The 27,723-nt window shown below is 33.6% G+C and overlaps 1 protein-coding gene across 1 annotated transcript in view; it reads left to right on the forward strand.

Moving 5' to 3' along the window:
- The first annotated feature begins 2,674 nt into the window (after nucleotides 1–2,674).
- Nucleotides 2,675–27,723, forward strand: part of prom1b (prominin 1 b) — a 43,237-nt gene continuing 18,188 nt past the window's right edge. The window contains exons 1-10 of the mRNA XM_056480681.1: nucleotides 2,675–3,152; nucleotides 11,964–12,025; nucleotides 13,063–13,089; nucleotides 14,399–14,604; nucleotides 20,332–20,452; nucleotides 21,059–21,122; nucleotides 21,468–21,557; nucleotides 23,011–23,228; nucleotides 26,096–26,170; nucleotides 26,255–26,318. Coding sequence (XP_056336656.1) covers nucleotides 2,897–3,152; nucleotides 11,964–12,025; nucleotides 13,063–13,089; nucleotides 14,399–14,604; nucleotides 20,332–20,452; nucleotides 21,059–21,122; nucleotides 21,468–21,557; nucleotides 23,011–23,228; nucleotides 26,096–26,170; nucleotides 26,255–26,318 — 1,183 coding nt within the window. The 5' untranslated portion in view covers nucleotides 2,675–2,896. The remainder of the gene's footprint in view (nucleotides 3,153–11,963; nucleotides 12,026–13,062; nucleotides 13,090–14,398; nucleotides 14,605–20,331; nucleotides 20,453–21,058; nucleotides 21,123–21,467; nucleotides 21,558–23,010; nucleotides 23,229–26,095; nucleotides 26,171–26,254; nucleotides 26,319–27,723) is intronic.

Below are 27,723 nucleotides of genomic sequence, written 5' to 3' on the forward strand. Positions count from 1 at the left end.
ACTCAATTTTGACAAAAATGTCAGATAGAACCTTATAATTCTAAGGTGACGAATTTTTGGTCAAATACTATTGCTCTTTGCAGATACAGATTACATTACATTTGTTCATTATATCTCAACCTAACTATGTCTTATATATTTTTACAGTCTGTTCTTTAATTTCATTAATATCTTCTTAATTTTAATTGATGTCTTCTTGGCATTAATCCTCTTTATGATTTTAATCCTGAAACAATAAAAGTATGTTTTAAATTAAAATATTGACCAAATTTTGACCACTATTTAATGAATAAAACATGCCAACAGCAAGTCAATGTGAATTTATTTGCTATTGTGGCATGAAGTGGGACTTCTTTGTGATTGGATATTTTTTTGCTAACTATGTCTGTAAACTCATGTGAGTGACTGGTGGACTATTGTTGGTTTTACGAGGACTCTCCATAAGCATAATGTATTTTATTCAGTAACAATGCTTATATGTTATTATATCTTTTATATATATATATATATATATATATATATATATATATATATATATATATATATATATATATAATATATATATATAATATATATATATATATATATATATATATATATATATATATATATATATATATATATATATATATATATAATTATATATAGATATATATATATAAAGATATAATAACATATAAGCATTGTTACTGAATAAAATACATTATGCTTATGGAGAGTCCTCGTAAAACCAACAATACCAATGCATTTGTGTGTGTGTGTGTGGTGTGTGTGTCTACAAATGATGTCTACAAATAGAGGCCTCTCTTTCTTTCCCTCTCTGTTTTTATGTGTTGGTATTCCGTCCGCACACACACAAAGAAACAGAGGCTTTTCAGCAGTTTTTAAAGAAGCCCATCAGCTTGTGTCTTGGCAGAATCCAGAGTTACTACTTTCTGCTCGTTTGACTTTCTGACTGTTCACATGTAATGGTACGAACAAGCATTAGTGATGTAAGTTTCCACTGCTCTGAAACGTACACTGGAACAAATTATATGATCAATTAGTCATGACAGCACATGTTTTAGGTCATTGAAACTGATTAAACTAAGTTAATCATGTTCTAACTTAATTTTAAAAGTTAAGCAAGCTGTTCTAAATCAGGTTGACATAATATAAGTTCAATGGACTCATAAGGTTAATTTGATTCAGCTTAAAAATTGAAGGCAACCAGGATTGTTTTTACAGTGTAACTGCAAACTAACTTATCCTGTGAGTTGACAGCTTTCTTTGACTTTTCATTACTGAAACACTGAGAAAAGTCAAGAAATATCTAATAAATATCTCATAAATTATACATAATTAATTTTTTTTACTTTGTATCATTTGTGCACTATAAATGTTACAAAAAATACAAAGAAAATGCTTTGATTTGAATTTTAAACTAATAATAATACATTTCTTTAAAACACTCCAAAGGTCTGTCATATTTACAACTCATTTACAGTATATTTACAAAAGTAATTTAAATGTATTAGCTATTAATATTAAAAATGATGATGATTATTATTATTATAACCTTTATTTTACCAGGAAAGACAAATTAAGATTAAAAATCTCTTTTACAAGAGCGTCCTGACCAAGATTAGGCAGTATACATGTCACATGGGTTTAACAGACAACAAACAAAAAACAGTTAACATGAATCACACTTTGACAAACAAACTATTCAAAACGTCTACAAGCCTGTTTGAATTTCTAAATAATTTAAACTCTTTTTAAAATCAGTGAAATCAATTCTTTAAATTATACTTTTGTTTGTACGTTATTCCATGCAAAAGTAAATGTAAAAGTAAAAGTATTCCATGTAAATAAATATCCTGCAACCACAGGCCATAGCTAAGGACAGTTTTTTTTTATACAAATGTAAAGTTGAAGATATGATGGGAGTAAACCCAATATAGATTTGTAAACAAAGATATGCCAATGCTTGAGCCTACGAATGGACAAAGCAGACCATCCTACCCTAGTATATTGTAGTATGCAACACACAATGATGAGTAAGGGACTTAAAATTAGTTATAAATCTTAGTGCACCATGGTAAACACCAATGCATGCAGACTCTGAGATTAAGCATGCATATGGATAAAATCACCGTAGTCCAATATCATCCAAAATACAACCCATACCTTTCATTTACACATTTAATACTTATTTTGATTTATTGTAATTGGTTATGATTTCTGTTTATTTTAAACCAGATTTTAATTTAATACATTTTTAGATCATTTAGGCGTCTAAATCTTCTTTAATCATGTTTGTATTGGGTATTGCACAATTATTTGCACAGTTATTTATATTCTATTAGTTTTATTATACAGATTTTATATTTGTTATTTATTTTAAATTGTTTCTGTCATTAATCTATTAATAAATGTTTTCAAAGTGTTTAATATTATTTATAATATATTATTATTTTATTTGAAAACTCTTTTTAGACAATGGTTATACAAAACTACTTTGACTTGGCTTGATACAACTAGACCTGAAAAAGTCCCTGGAAAAGCCACCTCTAGTGCGCGTGCACAGATCCTCCGCGTGCCGGCGGACAGAAGAGGAGCGCGCAGCGGGAGGTGCAGGTCACACAAACACTCAGCTCATCCTGAGCGGCGCAGACTGGAGAGAGATGTTTACCATGATGCCGACAGAAGGATACAGGGAATAAACGAATGACTTGGAATACTTTTTTCTTTTGTTTGTTTTCTATCTTTTATTATTATGTGTCCCGGGTTAATTTTGTGCCATTTTTAATTTTTAATGTCGAGGACTAGAGAGCGACCCAAACAAATATACTTTTCTTACACCTAATCCGTCCTCCTCTTTTCTTTCTTAATCAAAATCCCCCGGCAGAGACTGATGGACATGTGGTGGAAAGTGGGGCTCGTGCTGGTGATGTGTTGGGGTCTCACGAGCAGCGAAGCCCGCGAGGAGCACCGGGAGTCCCCGCCGCGCACCGCGATGCTCCGAGCGCCCGTGGAAACGCTGGACTTTGGCTTCGTGCCGTCGGTGGTGTACGAGACACACGCGTATTATGAACCGGGTCCCATGGGGATTCTTTTCCACATGGTCCACGCGTTTCTGTACGTGGTTCAGCCAAACCCCTTCCCCAAAGGTGAGATGCACACTGGCGATGGGAGCGCGCGCAAAAGTTTTCCCACATGTTTGCGGTCTGACAAACAATCACATATGCTTACAGAAGTGAGTCAGACTACAGACAGATACATTGTAGGCAATATCGCATGGAAGACTTGTTATGCATCTTTGAGAATAGGTTTGGAGATTTATAATATGGCAAGCCATTTTAACATTCCTTTTGTTGTAATAGCAACAAGTAATGTTGGGTACACATTAAGGTTTTCTTTTTACAGTTATAGTTACGCAAGGAATGTATGGAGTAATCTGAATTAACAACATGTAGGGCAAGAGTTAGTTATTATGTACAATTTGCTATAATAAATATATAACATGGGTTGGGTTTAGGATTTGCTTTAGGGTTTGTTGCTTGTTATTATGCATAATTTACTATAATAAGTATAACATAAAACAAGGAATCAGTAAAACAGTGTTAAATCTTATAACCAATACATTATTTGCTAGTAATCTATCAATAACTAGTACTTCTTTCTCCAGTAATTCCTAATAGGTTTGTCACTAATTTTTATTTTTGTGCTACTAATAATGATTCAAATAGTGATAATTCATTGTTTAAATATGACTAACAAGCCCAAATTGTTCACATCAGCCTATCAACCATGAGTTTTTAGCATATTGTGGGATAGCCCATTAAAACTTGGGATGGAAACAGGAAGATGCGGATAAAATTTGCTAAATCCAGCTTTCATTATTATTAAAACTTTGTCTCAGCTTTCAAGGAAATGTCAGTATTGTTACACCAGGGATGGAAACTGTTTGTTCCACATATTATTTATAGCCTATCTGCAACTTTAAATGGAAACAGCTGTTGACTAATTGATTAGATTGCTCCGCAATAAGTATTAGTAGGTATCTAAGGATGAGTAGGCAGAAGTACTGGAGCAATTAGGAATGACACTGTTCCTCGATCATGAAAACAAAGATTGTTTATTTTGTCATTTTGAGCTGCATCTTATGCTCTTGTTCATGAAACAGCATTTAAACTGCATTGATGATGATTATACAGGGGCAGAAACAGTTCTCGGCATAGAGCATATCTTCTTAAATGGATGAGAATGTGGGGTCTTTAAAGATAATAATTTTTAACCTGACATTCAATGGTAAAGTCAGTTGCAGTTAGGGAAATTACAGTAACAGAGTATATACAGGAATCAGAGAGTGAAATTCAATTCCATTTAAGACCCCTTTTAAGACTCTTTCCATACATTTTAAGACCTTCAAACCAGTTTAGGTTTCAACCGGAAACACTGGTGAGATTTTAACTCACAGTATATTTACTAAATATTAATGTAAGAAACTAATTCAAAACTAAAATATTATTCATATAGTGAATAAAAATCTATTAAATCTAGCTAATTCAGCAGGTTGGTGACTATAGAACTGCAGAAATAATGGTGTTGCATGCAGTAAACAAAGCAGCATGATGTCAAACCTAGCAAGATTTTATTGATTTCATAAACTACAGCATCCTGATATTCGCAGATTTAATTTAGCGTACAACCAGACATTGCATAATCAAAAATGATATAAAATTTGATACCTTGCAAAATAGCATTTAAGACTGTTTAATACTTATTAAGGGTCTTAAATTTCTCTACACTGATTTATAAATTTTTAATACTTTTTAAGATCTGCATGAAGAGCAACATGTAGCAAGAAAATATGATGTAAAATAAATAATAATAATTGTATTATTAATCATAATATCAATGAATATGCAATAACTATAAGGTACAATTGCCTTATTTAGACAAACACATGTTTTGTGATAGTCAACACTACTAACATGAAAATTATACAAATTAAATTTAAGGAAAAGATGTGACAGCTTGTCATATGTGACCATGCATGGACCACAAAGTCTTAAGTTACATGGCCTTCTTTTATGCAAAAAATCATTTGGATATCAACTAAACATCAGGTTACATGAAAATATTTTTTGTAAATATGTTAAAACTCAACTTTATATGTTAAAAACAACTTTGAAGATGATTATTTAATTTTTTAAAAGTTTTTTTTATTTACAGATTGCAGATTTTTAAATAGTTGTATCTTTGCCAATATTTGGCTTACAAATTAAAAATATCCTAACAAATAGAAAATATACTAACAAATAAAAAGACACTTTTGACTGGTTTTGTGGTCTATGGTCACATACAAAAATTATAATGGAAAGTGTTATTATTCATACTGTTAAGCCTAGGGATCCATTTATGAATCATCATCATCATCATCATCATCATTTTACTTTCAATGGATCAATATGTTGGTTTGGAAATGACACTGTATTTAACATTCTAGTTATATTACCGTACTGCTTATAGACTCTGATTGCTAATAGAGTTGGATGGTGGGAATGTTCGTTTGTATATTTCTTTGATTACACTGTATGGCAAGAGTGTCTAAACCTCCTAAACCTGTTTTCACAACTTAATCATTAATCAGTTCTAGAAACTTTCAGACAAATGTATTGGAGCTAAAATCTGTTGGAGGCTGCCCCTATAGGAAGCAGGACAGGACACCCCTGCTTAATGACAGATATAGAAATGAAACTTAATCATTAATAAACCTCATCAATATCAACTAGAGTAAAAATTGACAACTTGCCCAGGTCTGTTTAAGGTCAGGTTGTTGGCAGGTGGTTTTCTTTGTGAGGTCAGCATGTTGAGCATAGACGAGAGCTCGTGTGTGTGTGTAAATGTGTGTCTATGTAAGTGTGTTTAGAGTAGAATAGGATTGCACAGACAAATCCCTGCTGCCTAACCAATTAGCCGATCTGCTCCATGAGTCACCTGCCCAATCAGGTAAGCTGATAATCTGAGGACCATATGCTCCAGAGGTACATTCAATGTAAATGTCTGTTCCTGACAAAACGTACTCTCATGCAACCCAAATACAACAATTTGGTAAATATTCCAACTGGAAACCACAGATGTTAAAAGAAAAACAGCGATTTTTAATCAATGAGATGCCATTTTTTACCTGTAAACATGTGGGTGTGGATTAAGAGGCAGAAGTAGATCAAACAATACAGATATTATTCCCTCTGCAATCTCTTTAATTCCGCTAAAGCATTCTTTGCAGATTCCTAACCCCTGATCTTATAGACAGGTACTTCTGATGTAGAGTTGGGACTGGATTACTGGATTAAACAGCAAGTTACATTGAGCTTCCACACAGATGCACATACACATGGGTCAAGTTAAAGGCCATTATGGTTCTCCATTCCTCCAGTCTCTTTTTACAGATTAGTCACAACTCACAGGTTCCAGCATGTTGTCTGTGAAGGAATAGATGGATTTATGCATGATGGATATAGTGCAGCTTAATCTAACCACATTCGTTCTGTCTGAGAATGGACAGATGAAGGAATAGAAAGGGATGTGAATATACATAGTTTGAGTATGGAGCTTAATCCCGGGACTCCCTCCGTCTCAGCCCAGATAAAGCTTAATATCGCTGATCACTGGATTTAAAAACTGCGCTGTAATTGAAAGACAGGGAGGTCAACACACAGATATGACCCACTTATGCTGCCATTGTCTGTGTGGGTATGCGGAGTGCTTTCTGTCCTGTTAGTCAGTGCTTTACTTAATGTTTATCTCTGTATGTCATCGTGTTATTTGATATCATGAAAGTCACAGCTCTAGACATAAATACCGCCTAAATGTGCTTCAACAGTTCACTGTGTTTGAGTACTTTACTGTATCTGTGAGAAAAGAGGAAAGGAGGCGAGAGTGCGTAAAAGGGGGGCCGAGGATTAAATGAGAGAGAAATGGGGTTTGGTTGAAGAAGGGAGGAAAAGGGGAAAGAAAGCATTAGAGAGGCTGAGAGACCACTTAACTGCCCAACAGCAAGACCACTGTAAGAGGATTAACCATATGCCTTTATAACCAGTGATACCCTTTCTTATTCACCCATTCTCTCTCTTTCTCTCGCTCTCTCTACACACACACACAATTATTGGTGGTTTACGAGGACTCTCCATAGGCATAATGTCTTTCATACAGTAAAAAACACTTATTGTGTTTACTCCAATCCAGTGGTGTAGTCAGGGCTATACGCACGTATACTCGGTATGCCTACTTTTTTCCAGTAGCTGTTTGGGTATTACGACTTCTGAGGATCAATAATTGCGTATACCCTCGGTATACTCATTTGTTTTGCTGATTAGACTTCCCTAATTTACGTGTATTCGCATCCCCTTTCACTGTAGACCAAATGTTCTTTTATCTCTCATCTTAATTTGTTGCAATTGGTGCATTTTTGTTTATATTTTGCACCATTCGCCGCCCCCTGAACACCACAGCAGCTGTGAGAAAATTTCGTGAGTTTTTCAAAGTCAACTGAATGATGTCTTGCTGAAACGTTCAGGTAAAATTATAAAACAGCATGGGCGGGTTAGGTGGGTAATAGTGCACCACCTTTTTTTAGGACTACACCACTGCTCCAAACTGATTTACTATTTGCTAATGCTATTTGTAGATGCCATAAGTTTTTATAATCAAAAGTTCAAAAGGGTAGCATTTTGTTATTTTTAATAATACTTTTTTAATTAATAACTTTTTAAAAAATTCATTCATTCATTTGAAATAGTAATCATTTGAACCATAAATGTAAATGTGTATTACATAAATTTGTTTAAATATATTTACTGATTTACTGTTAAAATGGATCCTTTTAAAATAAATAAAAAAAATTATTCCAAATTACTTCTGTTTAGTTGAACACAATTTAGTACACAATTTACAGTATTGTTCCATTTGTTAATGTTAGTTAATGGATTTACAATTTTTGTACAGCATTTATTAATCAAAGTTCAATATAAACTTAGTTACTCACTGAGAGTTAACAAGAACTAACTAACTTTTGTTAGCTAATGCTAACAAAGTAGGATATATTCTGTAATAAATGTCTTGTTCACTCTTTATGATAGTAAATACTTTAGGTGTACTTTAGGTGTTACAGTAATATACACTCCCCGGCCACTTTATTAAATACACCTGTCTAATTGCTCGTTAACGCAAATTTCTAATCAGCCAATCACATGGCAGCAACTCAATGCAATTAGGCATGTAGACATGGTCAAGACAATCTGCTGCAGTTCAAACCGAGCATCGGAATGGAGAAGAAACATGATTTAAGTGACTTTAAACATGACATGGTTGTTGGTATTTTAGTATTTTAGAAACTGCTGATCTACTGGGATTTTCACGCACAGAAAGGCAACAGTAACTCAAATGACCACTCGGTACAACCGAGGTATGCAGAAGAGCATCTCTGAACACACAACACATCAAAGCTTTAGGGCTACAGCAGCAGAAGACCACACAGGGTGCCACTCCTGTCAGCTCAGAACAGGAAACTGTGGCTACAATTCACACAGACTGACCAAAATTGGACAATAGAGTATTGGAAAAACGTTGCGTGGTCTGATGAGTCACGATTTCTGCTGTGACATTCGGAAGGTAGGGTCAGAATTTGGTGTCAACAACATGAAAGCATGGATCCATACTGCCTTGTATCAATGGTTCAGGCTGGTGGTGGTGCAATGGTGTGAGGGATATTTTCTTGGCACACTTTGGGCCCATTAGTACCAATTGAGGATCGTGTCAACACCACAGCCTGCCTGAGTATTGTTGCTGACCATGTCCATCCCTTTATGACCACAGTGTACCCATCTTCTGATGGCGACTTCTAGCAGGATACTCAATCCAATAGAGCACCTTTGGGATGTGGTGGAACGGGAGATTCGCATTATGGATGTGCAGCCATTGCGTGGTGCTATCATGTCAATATGAACCAATATCTCTTAGGAATATTTTCAGTACCTTGTTGAATCTATGCCATGCAAACGAGGGTCGAACCCGGAACTAGTAAGGTGTACCTAATAAAGTGGACAGCAAGTGTATAAATCTATTCATGTATATATTATTAAAAAGTGTATGTTTTTTGTTTTGCTACCTATAGAACAAGGAACATACTACACTCTTAAAAAGTTTCTCTATTGTCATTGATGGTTCCATGAACAGCAAATTGTTATTTATTGTGAAAGAACATACTTTAGATGACCAAACTGTTGTTTACATCAGGAAAAAAAGTTTTCTGAGGAACAAAGAATGCTTCTCCTATGGAATGTCCATATGAAAACTTAATTTATTTTTGGTGTTTTCACTAAAGAGAGGTGTGATAGTGTTGTATTATTTAGACAGGACATCTGCGATCAGTAGAAGTGCTGTGTAGTTAGAGTAGTGCTGTAAAGCGCAATCTTGGCCATGCCATTATATTTTGGATCATGTTCTGTTGATCTCCCTGCAAGGTGTCAGGCCAGAAAAAAATACCTGCTAAATTTAGTACAACAGCAAAGAAGCTTATCCTTTTATGCAAAGGTGTTTTAGGGTTAAGTGTTTGTTTATGTCCACGAGTGAACATCACCGTGCGCAGTTCACGTCTGCCGCTGGGAGAGGAGAAGTTTCAAAGAGGACACATTTCAATTTACTCAAAATATATTTGCTGCTCATGTACCTAATGACATGAGTCTTATAAAAACATTAGATCAGTGTAGACTATGTTTATATTTATGTGAAGTATATTTTACATTCAATAAAGACAATAGGCAGCATAGTGACTGAGTAGTTAGCATGGCTGCTTCACAGCAAGAAGGTTGATGGTTTGAGTCCCAGTTTGACCAGGAGGCCTTTCTGTGCGGTGTTTGCATGTTCTCCCTGTATCTGCATGGGTTTCTTCTGGGTGTTCTAGTTTCCCCCCTACAATCTAAATACATGCGGAATAGGTGAATTAGAAATGTGAATGTGAGAGTGTGTGGGTGTTTCACTGGGGGTTTACACTCTGTTGAGTTGTGGCTGAAAGGGCATCTGCTGTGTAAAACAGTTGCCAGAGAAATTGATGGTTCATTTCGCTGTGGCGACTGATAAAGCAGGGAATAAGCTGAAGAAAAGTGTGTGAGTAAAGATGATTAGAATTCATTCATTCATTAATTTTCTTTTTACCCTAGTCCCTTTACTAATCTGGGGTCGCCACAGCGGAATGAACCGCCAACTTATCCAGCATATGTTTTACACAGCGGATGCCCTTCCAGCTGCAACCCATCACCGGGAAACATCCATATACTACCATTCACACACATACACTACGCCCAATTTAGCTTACTCGATTCACCTATACCATGTCTTTGGACTGTGAGGGAAGCCGGAGCACCCGGAAGAAACCCGTAGGAAAACATGCAAACTCCACACAGAAATGCCAGCTGACCTAGCAGAGGCTCGAACCAGCAAACTTCTTGCTGTGAGGCAATTGTGCTACCCACTGCGCTACCATGCTGCCCCAGATGACTAGAATATATATCATATATTACTCATAACAGGCAAATGTGGACATCAATGTACATAATCAACAATGGTCATAATAAATTCTCTAAAGCTTTTAAAACCATTTCCATGAAGACTTTACCTTCTATTTTATCCAAAGATTTACATTTATGATGAAAAAAGTAATTAAAATGGTAATACTTAATTATTATTAATTATAATAATAAAAAGGAGAACTGTTATTAATATTATTTGTTTGATTATTTATTCATTCATTTATTTAGTTATTTGCTTATTGATTTATTTATTTATTAATTTATTTATTAATTTACTGTTGGTTCTCCACTGACTGTTGTCATTAGAGATACTTACCTGAAAGAAGTGAGGTAAATAAATGCATTAAGGCTAAGTTTAGTTCATGTGAGGTAAAATGTGATGGGTGAGACCTTTGTCATCAGGTGTTAAGTTAAGTCTCTTCAATCTTTTCAACCAGTTTTAAGTTCAGACAAAACTACATACGTAAACTAAATCATAAAAATGTCGTCAGAATTTTTTGTCGTAAGAGCATGTTATATATACATGTTATGGTAAATTAATCTAAGTATTATGCCCGTTTCTAGCTTTGTTTTTTTTTCATTCTACTTATAATTTCAGGCAATGTTTTTTTTTTTTTTTTTTTTGGAGTAAACATCACTGACGTTTAATATATTTTTTGATTCAAAGTGTGTAGGAGATTATTATGCTATCAAGTGGTGTATGACCTAAACATGGAGATAAATATCACTCCTACCCAGAAATGTAGGTTGAGCAGATGGTTTGTAACAGATGCTAATGTACTGTAGCAATAGAATTAGTATGAACAACATGACACTGATGGCATGGCTACCACGCTGTTAGCATAGTGCTTAACAGACACATGCAGTGCTTTACGCAGGTTTGCTATTAACATTACCAACATAATCAGCTGTCTTTGAATAAGAGTCCATGGTACAGTATCTTTAACCACTGTTTAAATCAAATAGCACATGTATACTAACCCCTGTATAAAAAATTGATTTGAATAAAACCAGGTTAAACTGATAGCAACAGATAATTTAAGAATAACCTAACCATTTTGTTCTCAGCAAAGTGAAACAGTAAAACATTTCCTCAAAAAGAAAATTATTAATACACTATACTTTCTCTCTCTCTCTCTCTCTCTCTCTCTCTCTCTCTCTCTCTCTCTCTCTCTCTCTCTCTCTCTCTCTCTCTCTCTCTCTCTCTCTCTCTCTTTCAAAAACAAACAAACATGATTTCAACATTTCAACCACTAAAATTTTTATATTTAATTGTTCTATTGATCTATTGATATTTTTTTAAGCAATTTTACTTTCCAGCTTGTAGTAATCGAACATTTTATTTTGTTGTATTTATGAAGTAATTTGGTCAATTTGTTGTTACAGATCTCATTGTTAAAGTGATGCAGCAGAACATGGGAGGAATTAAAGGAGATGACTATAAGAAGGTGTGTGCTAAAGATTTATGTGCTTATAATGGTCACACTGTGTGTAATTTAATCAAAATTGAGATGCACTGAGAATCAAAAGTGCAGTTTGTAAGGACTGCATAACTGCACTGGGACAATTTCATCAGTTGCTCAAACTTTAAACTTGAAAAATCTGATTACAGACTTGAATGAATTTATTCTTAATTTTTCTTAATTTCATCTTTAGAATGAAGTTATGAATTTCATGTTAAAGTTAATTTGATTATTAGGTTTTGTTTTATTTTTGTTGTGGAATTTGTTGTGGAATCCCACTTAATATTTAGTGGCCCTAATTACTATGTGCTTACATTTAAATTATTAATTTGTTACAAAGTACCTACTCATGCCCATACCTACTCATACAACCAAACCTGTTTCTAACCTTACCTATATCTAGACCCACATGGAATCTGCACATGCAGAAGTCCGCAGATTTGTAGCCCATCATATTTATTTACTTGTGTAAATGCGTGCAAATTTATATTTATTTCATGTTTTAAAAATGAATTTTAGTAATATTATTGACTAATATGAAAATATTCATATGATTTATTTACAATACAGTTTGTAAAGTAATATGTTCTGTCTTTTAGAGATATTATATGAGAGACTTGCTTTGTTTACCAATTAAGTGGATCTAATTGGATTTGCATTGTACACATGAAATAAAAAGGTATTCTTTTTTAAATTTAATGTATTAGAATTATTACAAAATTCTGCGTAGAAATAGCAAAAAATGTCCGCAGATTTTTTCTGGCCCTACCTATATTCCACTTTAAGAGCACCATTAGTGTTGCGCAAAACAATATGAATACAAGAAGTATGCTGTATTTATTTTTTGGTGTAAGTACTGAGTTGTTAAGGCCACTTAATATAAAGTGGGCTAGTGGAAGAATAAATTTATTTTCTAATTGTGTAATATATAATAGATTTAATGGAATCATGTATTAATCGCTCTTTCTTTCTCTTTGTGTTGGGAATGCAATTGATGTCTCTTCAACTCTACTTCAATGCAGCCAGAGAATGTTGTACTATTACTTCAGGTACTGTTTAAATGCTTTTTTTCTGACATGCACTGCCTCTCCTTCCATTACAAATCTTAAATACGTTATTTATAGTTTGTTTTATTGTACGTTTCGGATACAATTGAAACCTTGTACAGGTTCAGGATAAGGCATCGCTTGTCAGATTGCCCTGCAAGTACTGACATAAATCCTTCCCGAAACCCAACCAACAATGTTTTTCAAAAGCAAACAGAAAAGAAAAGTGCACTACGGCCACATAGTTTTACCTTGATCTTACATTGCTTTTATCTCTTTTGTGGTGACTTTACCAGACTCAAGCTCAAGTGCTCTGCATCACAAGAACAAAACCGAACGAAGTGAGCTACTGAGCAAACTAAGGAAGAAAAGTTGTTCAAATAAAGAAATAAAGATATATACAGTTAACAATTTACATACAGTCAAAATTATTAGCCCTCTTATGATTTTTTTCTTTTTCAAATATTTCCCAAAATATGTTTACCAGAGCAAAGAAATTTTCACAGTATTTACTATACTATATATAAAAATATATAATAATAAATTTTTTGATTCTGGAGAAAGTCTTATTTGTTTTATTTTGGCTAGAAAATTTTAATTATGGTCAATATTATTGGCCCCTTTATGCAATATGTATAAATATTTTGATATGCTAAAGAACAAACCATTGTTATACAGTGAATTGCCTATTACTCTAACTTTTCTAGTTAAACGAATTAAGCTAGTTAAGCCTTTAAAATGAACTTTAAGTGGAATACTAGCATTGTGAAAAACATCAAGTAAAATATTATTTATTTAATGTTTTATTATGTCATCAGGGCAGAGATAAAAGAAATCAGTTATTAGAAATGAGTTATTAAAACTATTATGTTAAAAATCTGTTAAAAAAATCTTCTCTCCGTTAAACATAAATTGGGGGAAAATATAAATTAATTAATATTTAACAGGAGGGCTAATAATTCTGACCTCAACTTGAGGTGAGGAAATTATATTCGATTACAAATCATAGAAGATTTGGTGTTGTGCAAAGAACTGCATGTTAATAATATTTTATTAATTAATAATATAGCCCTGTAAATATCATTAGTGTGAAAAAGAACAAAAGTTGTTAGCATCATACTGCTCCATAACATTCATTTTACATGAAAATTGTGCTGTTTCACAAAAATATAAGCCGAAGCAAGTATTTACAATGAGCCTGTTTTGACATTTTCTTACAATTTTTGCGATTTAGGTTTTTCTATTTACATTTAAACACTTTTTAATGACATATTAATATTAACTGCATCAAATTCTCTCCTCTCTTCTGCAGACTATATACTATGAGCTGGGCTTCATAGTGCTGTCAGTGCTGGGGGTGTTTTTTGTGCTCCTCATGCCTATAGTGGGTCTGTGTTTCTGCGTGTGCCGCTGTTGTGAGAACTGTGGTGGTGAGATGCATCAGAGACAGAAGAAGAATGGAGACTGCCTGCGTGGATTTTACATGGCCACACTCATCGCCACCTCTGTCTTCCTCGCGTGAGTCCTCCTCATCTGCATACACTGCTTGTACAAATCCCATTTGCTTGTATTTTTGTATTTTTTATGCAACAATGGCATGATATTTGATAGAAGGTTCTTAATTTGACAAATATTTTTTCAAATATTTTAAAAATGGCATAATTGGTTCAATTTTTTGGTGCTGCTTGATTCCCCTGAAGGACATCCAAATAAACAAGATGTTTTACTGTAGCTCTGTCTGATTTTAACTTGTAATTTTGGTTATTTTCACTCTTGAAATGGCTTACGTTATTAGTGATACTTGAGAAATTAGATTAAATATACTTATAAATCCCTGCTTATTTGGGAACTTTCATTTATCATGAAAGCAAGAGCAATTTAACAACAACACTATCTATCTATCTATCTATCTATCTATCTATCTATCTATCTATCTATCTATCTATCTATCTATCTATCTATCTATCTATCTATCTATCTATCTATCTATCTATCTATCTATCTGTAATAGCATTTTTACTGTAATAAAATTACAGTACAGTTTTAAGGTTTCAGCGCTATATAGTAATTAATATTTCTATCTGAATTTCTGAAACTGTACATAATATTAGAGGTAAATGTCATTAGTTTCTTTACTGCTGCCAAAATGTCAAAGGCCTTTATTTTCTATCTATCTATCTATCTATCTATCTATCTATCTATCTATCTATCTATCTATCTATCTATCTATCTATCTATCTATCTATCTATCTATCTATCTATCTATCTATCTATCTATCTATCTATCTATCTATCTATCTATCTATCTATCTATCTATCTGTCTGTCTGTCTGTCTGTCTGTCTGTCTGTCTGTCTGTCTGTCTGTCTGTCTGTCTGTCTGTCTGTCTGTCTGTCTGTCTGTCTGTATCTGTCTATCTATCTGTGACAGAAAAATCGATCTAATATGTCTATAAAACATATTCAGTACATTAGGCATTGTACAGAATATTTAACAAGTTATCAAATATATTCAGAGATGTTACAGTTTTTCTCAGTCACTTTGGTGCATTTCTCACAACACTATTTACATTTGCACAACAGTTAATGTATTTCTCAAAAATTTGTGCACATCATAGTAGCAGTTTCTCATTGCTTTCACTAAATTGCAAATGCTTTCATCAATTGCTTTCATACAACTCTCTGCTGTTTTCTAACATTATCATTTGCTTATGTCATGTCTGTGAAAATTAACTAAACTTGTGAATGCTGAATAGTCATTCTATATAAAACTAATAGTCCTCATTTCATTACCTGAGACATTACATACAAAAATGTTGAACTAGTTGTCAAAATCTGTCAAGCAAGTTTTATAAAAATCTTTATATCTTTGTTTTCCTCTTCTAAATTGAACAATTTCATGAATGATATACAGACCTATGTATGTTGGTTTAGTTCCAATATGTACTGCAATATTGTTTATAGTTGTGCACAGCTCTACCCAAAGGAAGTTTATGTTTGTTGTAAATGAGGGTGTATTTATTCTTTTGCACAATGCTGTGAATAAATTAGAATTACAAAGAGCATATGCAGTGAAAATGTGAAACATACATACTCAGATACCTCACTAAATGCAGCGATGTCTAACTTTACTGTAGTTTTCAAATGGCTGTGCAAATAGTATATTGTTCTGTCTTGAGCATCTTCATTGCAGGTTATCAACTAGGTTTTGGAGTTTGTACTAATTGTTTTGAGAAATGCATTAACTGTTATGCAAATGTAAAAAGTGTTGTGAGAAATGCATCAAAGTGACTGAGAAAAACTGTAATGTGTCACTGGACAGTATGGTCAGTTAGTGTACATTAGTTGGACCAGCTTGAAAAACTGAAAATGTCATGATGTCAGGGTTGCCAGATTTCATTCCTGATTTGAAATTGTAATGAGGTTGCTGCTACACAGGCTCATTAGAAATACATGATGTAGACTACATTTTTGTGAAAAGAATGTATACATTGATTTGACATCAGTTTTTAGGTAAAAAGAAAGCTATTGGGTAGTTTGATGCCAATAAATACTGTTCTTTTTCACACTAATGATATTTTATGGATGAACAAAGGAATGTTTTCATGCATAACACCAAATAAATCGAGTTACCTTACCTATATAAATCTATAGGCTATGGACATAGATGGTCAGTAGCCTCTAGCTCACTGTGTATGGTGGAGTACTTATGATGCAACATGCTCGAGTTCAAATCCAGTGAAGCAGTTCCATAAAATACATACACAAAAACATTTTTAAAAAATGAAGGTAAAACTATGGCCGCAGTGTACTTTTCTCTTACATATGCTTCTGAAATACTATCGATTGGTTTTAGAGAAGGGTTCAAAACCCACCTTCTCATGAATGTACTGTATACCAGAAGGATGTGTACCTGAAACATACCCTAAATAATGAATTAGTTTCTCAAAAATGTAGACAGCGCCATTTAGTGGTTTTGTCATCTGAAACGTGAAGCAAAATGTATCCAGAACAACGTATTTCCAATGAACCTGGGCTGTCAATCATTCAAACTCAGATCAACTCCCGTGATCTGTATGTTCATGAGTTTTAGACATTCCTTTGTCTGAAATGATTAGTAATGTCCCTTACCTGTCCACATTCTATAACAGATAACTCCAGACGTGGGATCTACTCAAATGCTGTGAAAATGCTGTCCGCCATTTAGGTTTTCGCACTGTACCTGCTGAAGATAATGTCATATAGCAATATAAATGTGGAGTTTTAGGATGCACAAATCAACATTGTAGTCTCCATAGACTGCCTTATTCTGAGACACTGTTATTCACATTTTCAGTTTTTCACAGAGATAACTATAGTCCTGTTTTTGAATATGTCGCTAAGCTGATGCATGTGTAACTTTGCCTTTTTTTGAATAAAAATAAAAGGGGCCGTTTCAAAGAGTTATAAGAAAGATTTGTGGGGTACTTTGAGATGAAGTTTCACATACTCCAGGGACATCAGATACTTATTATTTTACATGTTGTAAAATAGGAGCATAATTGGTCTCCTTTAAGATATAATTAAGAAAATGTGCAGGTAACTATATGGGTGGTGGAATGCCAGTTTGCGTGCAAATGTGTTCACCTAGTTAAAGTACATTAGACTTATTTACATCTAGAAATAGAATAGAGGTCACGGGTACACTGAACCACCATCATCCCATCCCATCACTGCTCTCTTTCTCTCTCTCTCTCTCTCTCTCTCTGTCTCTCTCTCTCTCTCTCTCTCTCTCTCTCTCTCTCGCTCTCTCTCTGTGATAAACACAAGCTGTGCTGCTCCACACTAATCTAAATAGGCTGGGTCTCTGTGTGAGTGTGTAGGCACTTGTTCTTCCAATGTGTTTTATTTTTTGTGTGTCTGTTCTGTCATACCTCGGATAATAATAAATTGTTACCTGATAAATTAGAAAACAGTTATCGGTTAGACTAATTAAGAGAGATTGTGTGCCTGTTTTCAGTGTAGAGGTTTGCAGCTCTGCTATAGTGCAGTGAACACACCTGCAGTGGTCTAGAATGGCACATTCACACATGCGACATTGATAGCCCTGAGTCTGTCCAGAGAGAAAGTCCCGTCTTTATTTCGGCACCCCATCCCCCTCATTCATTCACTCTGTCTCTCTTTTTCTTTTCTGTTTTCTTTTTTTCTGTGACAGTGCTGACAGCAGTTGCTTGGGTCACAATGGCCGTTTGTGAGGCATTGACTGTACTGTGAGTGTGTTTGTGTGTGTCTTGATGGACTTTCAATGACTGGCTGAAGGGCTTGCTGTAATTGTGTTGGATGAGGTCTGCGAGCAGAGAACATGACTGTGCAAATCTGCTTTGTTTCGTTTTTCACTCTTTTCTGTTTCTGTCTGTATAGCTTTCTTTGTTGAATCACATTTCCCCTTTATTAAATCTTTTTTACCAAGAGAGAAAGATGGGGTGAGAGAAACAGTGAAAGAGGAAACAAGAGAGTGGGGAAATGAGGAAAGAGGCTTACAATCTGTAATCAGAAGCCACAATTTAATATGTATCTGCAGCACTCAATTAGTGAAGTGTTATCTCTAGATTGTTGCTACGAGAGTACCAGTGTGTGTGTGTGTGTGTGTGTGTGAATGTGGACTGATGTTAGTGATTCACTTTATTTTGTATCTCAATGTTATGGTTGTAAAAGAAATAATTTTAAATAGGTTTTTTAAAAGAGCATATATTCTAAATATAGTTTTGTAACTGTACAAATGTTGTCAGTTTTGATCAATGTAATGAGAATTGATGATGTGAAACTGAAGTATGAGATGATGTCAAGAAAATGTTGATCCATTTAGGCAGAAGTGTTAAAATAAGCAATCTTTGTATGTTTATGTCTTCGAAATGCAATGTTGTCACTGTTTTGCAACACAGCTTATGGATATACTTGAGGCTAACATACTGATACTAGCACCTAAAGAAATTATTTTGATGTCACAGGAACTTTTCAACATTTTTTTGTATTCAACAGAATACAAAGACACAAACTGGTTTGGAACAAGTCAATAATGAGTAAATATTTTTTTTGGCTGAACAGTGCCAATGAAGTCTGCAACATCTGGAGAAGCATTTCCATTTTATAGCAATGCTACATTTGACTAGTACTATACTTCATGTAAAATCATTTGAAATGTTGTATCTTTGTTTTAGATAAATCCCACATGACTAACCAATCCGTTCAAATAGGTGTACTTTTAGCTACAAAACCACCATCAAATTATCAATCAAGTAATATGTCTAATGTCCAATATCTCACTTTTTTATTGTGAAAAGCACTATACAAATAAACTTGGACTCAATTGAACTGAACATTGATGATACAGTAGTCAAACAAATATCCAGCTCACTGAATATTTGACCTCTCTCTCAAATGAAAATAGCGCCATATTGTGGCCGCATGTTATTACTGCAGGACCACACTATGGAGTCAATCTAGGGCCAAATATACTTGCAAAAAGAAAGGACAGTAAGCAAAAAATTTAAAATGAATGCAAATCTCCAAAAATCGCAAAGCAAAAATTAATTTTTGAGAAATAAAAATTCATTTTGCTAGCAAAAATAAAAAACTGCAATGGGAAAATTAAGCTTTGAGAAATAAAAATGAAATTTGCAAACAAAAAAAGAACTGAAAATAAAAATCAAGCAGTGCAGAAAAGCTCAAATATTTGCAATTTTAAAAAAATTATATATATTTGCAAAACATTTTTTATAGCATTGCTTTTACAAAACCCGTTCAGTCAATGCTCATTTTGATTTGCTTTTTAGTCAATCGTGAGTTTGCGATGCTCTTTGCACTTCACGTTAATTAATTTTTACTTTGGATATTTGGAGATTTGCATTTATTTTTTTGTTTGCAAAACCTTTTACTTTGTAAGTATTTATGGCCCTAGATTGACTCAATACCACACTGTCTTATTTACCATCTTCCTATTGATGATTTACCAACATAACAATGTCATAACAAGTTTTTTACATTCTAAATTACACTGGGTGATTTCAACCTTGAGTTAAAATTGGGTTAAATTTGGTCTTATAAATTTAATTTGAATAAATCACCCTTGCAAATTGGTTTTGTTCATATTTTACCAAACATGGGGGTTGAAAATGAAATACCCCAGCATTTTATGATACATTCATACATTAGAGTATGCATGTTATGCCTCACAATTTGTGTGCATGTGTCTGCGTGTGTGTTTACAGAGTGGGAGTGACAGTCGCCTATGTAGCAAACCAGAACATCACATCTCAGATCAAAAGCACCAGACGACTTGTCAGCACTAACATAAGAGACCTGAAAGCTTTTGCCAACTACACACCTGCGGTAAGTCAAAAACAGGCTCAGGCTGTATGGTAAATGTGTACAAAGCTTAAAGTTGAAGTATATAGTGTCTGTGCTACTAGTGTCACCTAGTAGAATTACAAAATAGTGGATATTTTCTCAAACATTTGCAATAGCGTCTGTCAATCAATGTTTTTTTATGTAAAGATACATATTCTGGGGTTAGCTTGACACTTTTGTATTGTATATATAATATTGTAGCTACTATTTTATAAGAAGCTTGACATTCAAGACCTTGTGTGAGTCACCAAATCCTAGCGTCTTGCATCGCCTGTCATGTGTGTAATGTAACATGTTAGTAACAACAGATAAATAAATACCCAACTGTGCAGGCTGCCTACTACAATTACTTTTTTTTAGGTATGTTAACCTAATACATTTTTTGAAAATCTTGCTTTCTTACTTTACTTCTAACTAAGTATAACACAGACTGTTTTTGCTAGCTGAAAGCTCATTATATTAGGTTCAAATTCTTCAGAATGTGTGGGTGCAGCTCCTGCTTGGGCCTGATGACAGTCATGTACTTTCATATTTTCCACACACTAAATATGAAGGATGTCTTTGTTTTTCTTTTGTTTGTTTTTATAGCAAATAGACTACCTCACTGCACAGTACACAACAGCCAAGAATAAAGTATTATCAGACTTAGACAGTAAGTATTATGACTTTCTTTCTCAGCTGTGTCTCAATTTCAACACACACTAACATTCATTCATTTGGGGTTGAAAAAAATTGTGTGATTAAATAAATGATAAATGATTTTCTGCAGAATTTTTTACGTGAGTTATTTATTTTTTGCTCAGGATTCTTTCATGAATATAAAGTTAAATGGAACAGCATTTATTTGCACCATAATAAATTACATTGTAAATCAGTTTAATTAAAATACATTACTTTACTTATAAAGAAAAGGTTACTAAAGCCAAACCTATTAATTGTATTTTTTGGAACACAAGTATAAGTATTTTTACAATGTATTGTCAATGTGGTTTATCAGATATTGGGAGTCTGTTGGGTGGACAGATTCATAATAAGCTGGAGAGTGAAGTGGTGCCTGCATTAGACCACGCTCTTCGCATGACAGCAGGTGCGAACACACACATGCACGCACACACATAGACAATTTTCAGAGAGCAGAATTCCCAAAATCAATCAGACATTTCAATGTGGTGTTTCTTATTCATGTGATCTTATTTGTAGCTGTTTAAATCTGCTACTTAAAAGTCATTTTAAGTTGTCTGTCAGAAAGTAATATGACAATTTATATATATAAATTCACCTATTTACATGTTTCATGATTCTTGCAATTAAGATACGTTACAATACATTTCTGTGGGAATTAGTAATTAGGAAAAATAAATTTTCAATTGACAAATTAGGATTGTAAGAGTTAAGGTCACACTGTGAGATTTAAAGCCATAAATGTGAATTGTACAAAACTATAAGAAATATTATAAGATATATGATATATAGTGACAATTGTGAGTGAGTATAGTCATTTCTTACTCTTGCGTGGGTTTAAATCTAACAAAAAAAATAATATACACTACCAGTCAAAAGTTTGGGGTCAATTTTTTATTATTTTTTTCAAATAAAATTATTCTGTTCTTCGAGGCGGCATTTATTAAATGTGAAAGAAAAATGTTAAATTGTTAAATATTTATTCAAATTTAAAATAACTGCTCATTGTATGTAGTTTAAAATGAAATGATTACCTCAGCCATTATTGCTTTTTACTATGACCATTAATAATAATACTAATAACACTAATAATAATACTAGACTGATATCTGAAGGATCGTGTGACGCTGACTGGAGACTGGAACAAATGAATCTGAAAATTCATCTTAAAAATCACTGGAGTTAACTATTAAACTAAATGATAAGCTACTTTTGAACAGTTATTTATAGTGCAATAACATTTCACAATTGTACAATTTGTTCTATATTTTGATTAAATAAATGAGCAGGATAAGCTTTTTTTAAAACATTTAAAAATCTTACTAACCCCAAACTTTTGACCAGTAGTGTAATTATTGCAATGAATAGAATGAAGCTGTACTTTTTGAGCAGGAAAACAACAAAACACAGGCACATTGATGCTATTCTTATCAATTTGTTAATTTCTGTTTCTGTCACTTGTTTTTTTGGATAAAGTTAAAGTGGAGAGTGCTATTAAAGGTAAAAATCTGCGGATTAAGCCCTGTGTTTTGTGAATGTAGAGAATGTGGCTGCTGTTCTCCCAATTGTGGTGTTGTTGTTGTTGTTTTTGTTGTTGTTTTTTTGTATTGTTAATATTAGCACCTTTTTTACATTCCATATACATTTTAATAATTAAATAAGAATCTAAATACCCAAATAAAAATCTAAACAAAGGTGAAAACTGAACTGTTCGATGAGAAAAAGGAACAAAAAAAAATGTTCTAGTCATTATTCTTTGATCAGTTGAGTGTTTGCCGTAGTGTAATCCCTTCCTTTGGTGCCTTTATGTAGTTATCTACACCTGGTTGCATTTTAATGAAGGTTGTTTGTTTGTACAGCCATGCGGGAGACCAAAGAGTCATTAGAGAGTGTGAGCACATCACTGGAGACCCTGCAGGAGGGAACAGGCAGACTCCAGGTCTCTCTTCAGTCTGAGCGAGTGTCTCTCTCAAACACACTCAATGACTGGGCCTGCTCTAATGAAGATGTAACACTCACCTGCAACTCCATCCGCGGGACCCTCAGCCAACTCGCTCTTAATGCAAACTTCAATGGGGTAACACTCTCTCACACCACACACAGATATGCAGATAAAGTAGTTAGATTAGTTTTTTATCCCCCAGAAAGACATAAGAAATGAATTCATCTTGTGAAATGTTTAAATCAAAGTTTTATTCAATGTAGTACAGATGAGGGTTTCATGAAATGAGAACATCTTAGCTTTTAGATTCCAAGTGAAATCAAAATTTACATTGCTTATTTTGCCAGATCACTAGTAGTTTTACTTCTGGTGTACCAAAGCCTTACCATTTGCTTTCATGTATGAAGTGATGGTCCTTCTATGTTGATGTTAGCTTGATGACAGTTTGACAATATTCTTGAATTACCATTATTGTTAGTTTGCTATAAGCAAATGACGTGCAAAAAGAAAGCCCCACCTCTGATCAATATCAGTTGGAAATACATCAACATACTGAAATAAAAGTCTCTGCAACTTCTGATTCATGTTTACTTTCAGCACTCCTCACACTGCGATTTCAGGCTCTTTTTGGCCATCTGAGACCAATTTGGGCAAAAGGATTCCAGCAATCTTACACTAAATCTGTCTAAAACATTATCTGTGGTGTTTGATTGTTGATTTGACTTGTTCACCAACAGCCAGTTAATGGCTATCATATGTTTACTCAAATGAATAGTCTGGCAGTGTCAGAGTGACGACTGTCAAACCCAGAACCTATAAGAATGCTGAACCTAATGACAATCAGCTTCAACCCCCACAGGGAAATGTCAAAACTGCCTTTTTTTTCTTGGCTTATTAAGGCATATTGTAAGCAATATGACCACTACAGATTATTAAAGTTTGGTGTGAGGTATCATTTTAGAGCACAGGTTATTTAATGTGTCACAGTTGGATGGAAGCAAACTCTAGATGAGTCTTTCTTGTCTGTGTTTGGTGTGGGTAACACTTTATAATAACTACACACTATAAACTATTTATTAAACATTAGCAAATAGTGAAATCATTTTTTGTTAAGCATTAACTCCACATTAATAGACGTTAGTAAGCAGTTTATAACTGCAGCTACAAATGCTGTATTCTTGACTTACAAGCACATGTATAATGTGCTTAATGGTTGTGTTTTCATACTTTTTCAATGACTCATTTTTCATTACTCATTACGCATTGGTGTTTTTTAAAGATCATTCATAATGCATAAGAAAATGATTAATAAACTATTGAAATTAACATTTATAATTCTTATTATTCAGGCATATACTAATCGTTAATTTGAATGTTAAAATGAACTCCAATTTGGGACCTAACCTAAAGTGAGGACTATTTATGCTTTATAAATCCCTTATAAATGACAATTAAAGGGTCAGTTAAATTCTAAACAGGGAAAAAAAGAAAGTATACGACTTTATTCATTTCTGTTCATTTGAAGATACACAAATGAAACTGTATCAAACGAAAAATTAATCTTTGCAATCTTATCTAAAATAAATGCATTTAATTGGTATTTTTGAGGCATTTTCGAAGCATAAATAGTCCTCACTTTAGATTAGGTCACAAAACTACATGAAGTTGAGTTAATGAAGCATTTATAAACATATATGCCTGAATAATATAAACATTGATTTCAATATTCTATTAATCATTTACTAACTCATTCTGAATGATCTTATACTCCATCTACTCCATCTAATGCTTAACAAATAATGAATTCACTATATGCTAATGCTTAAAAAATGAATTATAGTGCGTAGCTATTATAAAATGTTACCGGTGTTTCTGTTGTACTTTATGCCCTTATGCGCATCTTTTCTTTTCAGATAAAAAGTGCACATCTAGTGGGGAAAATAAGTATTGAACATGTGTTTTCCCAGGAATAATATTTCTAAAGGAGCTGTTGAAATGGAATTGAACCAGATATTTGTAAAAACCCAAACAACACAAACATAAAAAATAAAAAAAATCTGAAACATTGCTTTTGTGTAATAACAATGAAATGGCACAAAAAATGAAATGTTTTTAATGCTTTATATAAAAGGCTTTTTTTGGTGATGGCCGCTTAAAGACGCCTCTCGTGGAGAATGAAGTCACATGAATTGCTCAGGTATGAGTTTTTCACAGACTTTAGCAGTGTGTAAAAATCTTGATCATTTTGTGGGTCTCGACTATCATATCTGATCTTTAATTTGTATTTTATATTGGATTCGAGTAAGGTGATTGTTTGGGCCACGATACAGTTGAATTTTCTTTGTCTGAGACACTTTGAGAGTTTCTTTAGCTATGTTTTGGATTATTGTCTTGCTGAAATGTCCATGTGGTTTCCTCTTCAACATCCTGGTAATGTAAGTGTTGGACTAAAGCAGCTAATATTATTTACAATGACAAAGGGCAGAGGGCTGCTGAATAACTGCTCAGAGATTTTAGCTGCTGTCTGGGCTCTCATTAACATTCTACACCTCCCTTTCTTCATGTGTTCAACACTTTTTTCCTGTGTCATTTTATTTTATTACACATAACTTCATTTGTAAACTAATTAGTTTTGTTTTCTTTGCATATATGGATTTCTTTGGTTGGTACCAAAATGGTGATGTGTTTAATACTTATTTTCCCCACCGTACGTTTTTATGTGCATTTTTTAAAATATTGCACATATTGACTTTTCCATTAATTTTATGTGATATACCAAATTGCACATAAAATTAGGTGGAAGAAACTTTGCTATTGACACATTTTATAACATATTGTGAAATGTCAGTGTAAGAATAAACAAGATTAATTGTTAACCCAAGGTAAATTGGAAACATAAAGACAGACCACCCAGGATCCTGTTTACCTAATGACCCAACTGTTTTTAAGTGTGAAATGCCTTTATGTTCATTTGTTTAATTTTGACTTCTGTCTTTCAACAGTTGCCCGATGTTGAGGCACCTTTAGCCAATCTGGACGCGGTGCTTAAAACAGACCTCAGTAATATTGTTCAGAAGGTCAGACGGCTCAGTCTGTATCACTTTTAAATACCTGTAAGGTCCAATGACAGCTTTTCACCACCTTATTGTTTACCTCTTCAGGGCTACTCTTCTTTTAATGACACACCACAGTTGGTCAGGGAACAAACTAAAGGGATTGTGTCAGGTGAGGGTGTGCTCTTTATTCTTCTATCTAAAGCCCTGTTGTGCTGCTTTGTTACTTACAGTGCATACAGTAGAGATGGTTGTCTTAATATGCTACCTTCATTGGTGTTTTAACAGAATGTCTGTCAGATGCACTTTTAGGCCTGCAGCTTTCTCTGTTCTTTTTACATCATTCTAAACCCAGTTGTTCTAATAACATAAAGAATAACCGCTGGATATTTTTCTGCTATTACTCTCATATGCATGCGGGAACCTGTTTGTCTTTAAAAATGAAGCTCTACCCAGTAAGTGTCTCTCAAACACCACTAATGTTCCTTCAATGTTAATTTTCAGTGACGTTTCAAAAGAAAGAATTTTTCTTTGCATATAGTTTAATTTAAAGGAACACTTTTTTTTGGAAGCAGGTTCATTTTACAACTCCTCTTAAACAGTTGATTTTGACCATTTTTAATCCATTAAGCCAATCTCTGGGTCCGGCGGGAGCACTTTTAGCCTTTAGCTTAGAATAAATCATTAAATTGAATTAGACCATTAGCATCTTGCTCAAAAATGTTATACGTATTTTGATAATTTCCCCATTTAAAGTTTAACTCTTCTGTGATTACATCATGAACTAAGACTGAATGAAAATGAACAGTTGCTTTTTTCTCAGTTAATAGGAACTATTCTCTCATTCCAGCATAATGATCAAGGGACTTTGCTTACCATTGCTGCCTCAGGTGCAAAATTATATATTGCAGCATTGGAAAATAAGTCTCCAGCTAGGTAACTACATAAAAACTGTGTAAATCAATGCTCCTGCTTAACGCTCTTTTGGCTTAGTCTGCTGCCACAGTAATAATACATTTTTATGTAATAATTTTAAATCACTTCCTATACTCTTTTAATTAATATTTTCCATGTATTAAATAAATAAAACTGTCGCTCTTCTAATTCAAAATGGTATAAAAAGAAACATAAAAATGTTCAGGCTAATTTATATATTTCTTGATCATAATATAAGTCATAATAGGAAATAAGAATTTTTTTAATACCGTACAACACATGATGTTTTACTCTAATGTCACTTTGATATGCAGTTAAAATGAAAATGTTATAGTTTTGTGTTTTGTGTTTTATATGCATAGTTAATGCATAGTTAATTTAGAAATGAACTGTGAAATGTTCATTAAGAGTTGCATTTTTGCTGGAGGAAACAGCTGTAATGATGAGGGGAGCGTCCATGAAACCTGATTGCTCCTCCATGACATTGGGGTACAAGTGATGCAATTGTTTCTGTAGCAAAGAACTGCAAATGCAGATGGTATAACAATCTATCGATAAACACACACCTTGTTCTCTCACTCCACTCAAAAACGAGTTGAAAACAGAGGAGGAAGTCTTTCTAAATTTTTCATATAAAATTT

Source organism: Danio aesculapii, chromosome 1 (genome assembly GCF_903798145.1).
Source record: "Danio aesculapii chromosome 1, fDanAes4.1, whole genome shotgun sequence".
Lineage (NCBI taxonomy): Eukaryota > Metazoa > Chordata > Actinopteri > Cypriniformes > Danionidae > Danio > Danio aesculapii.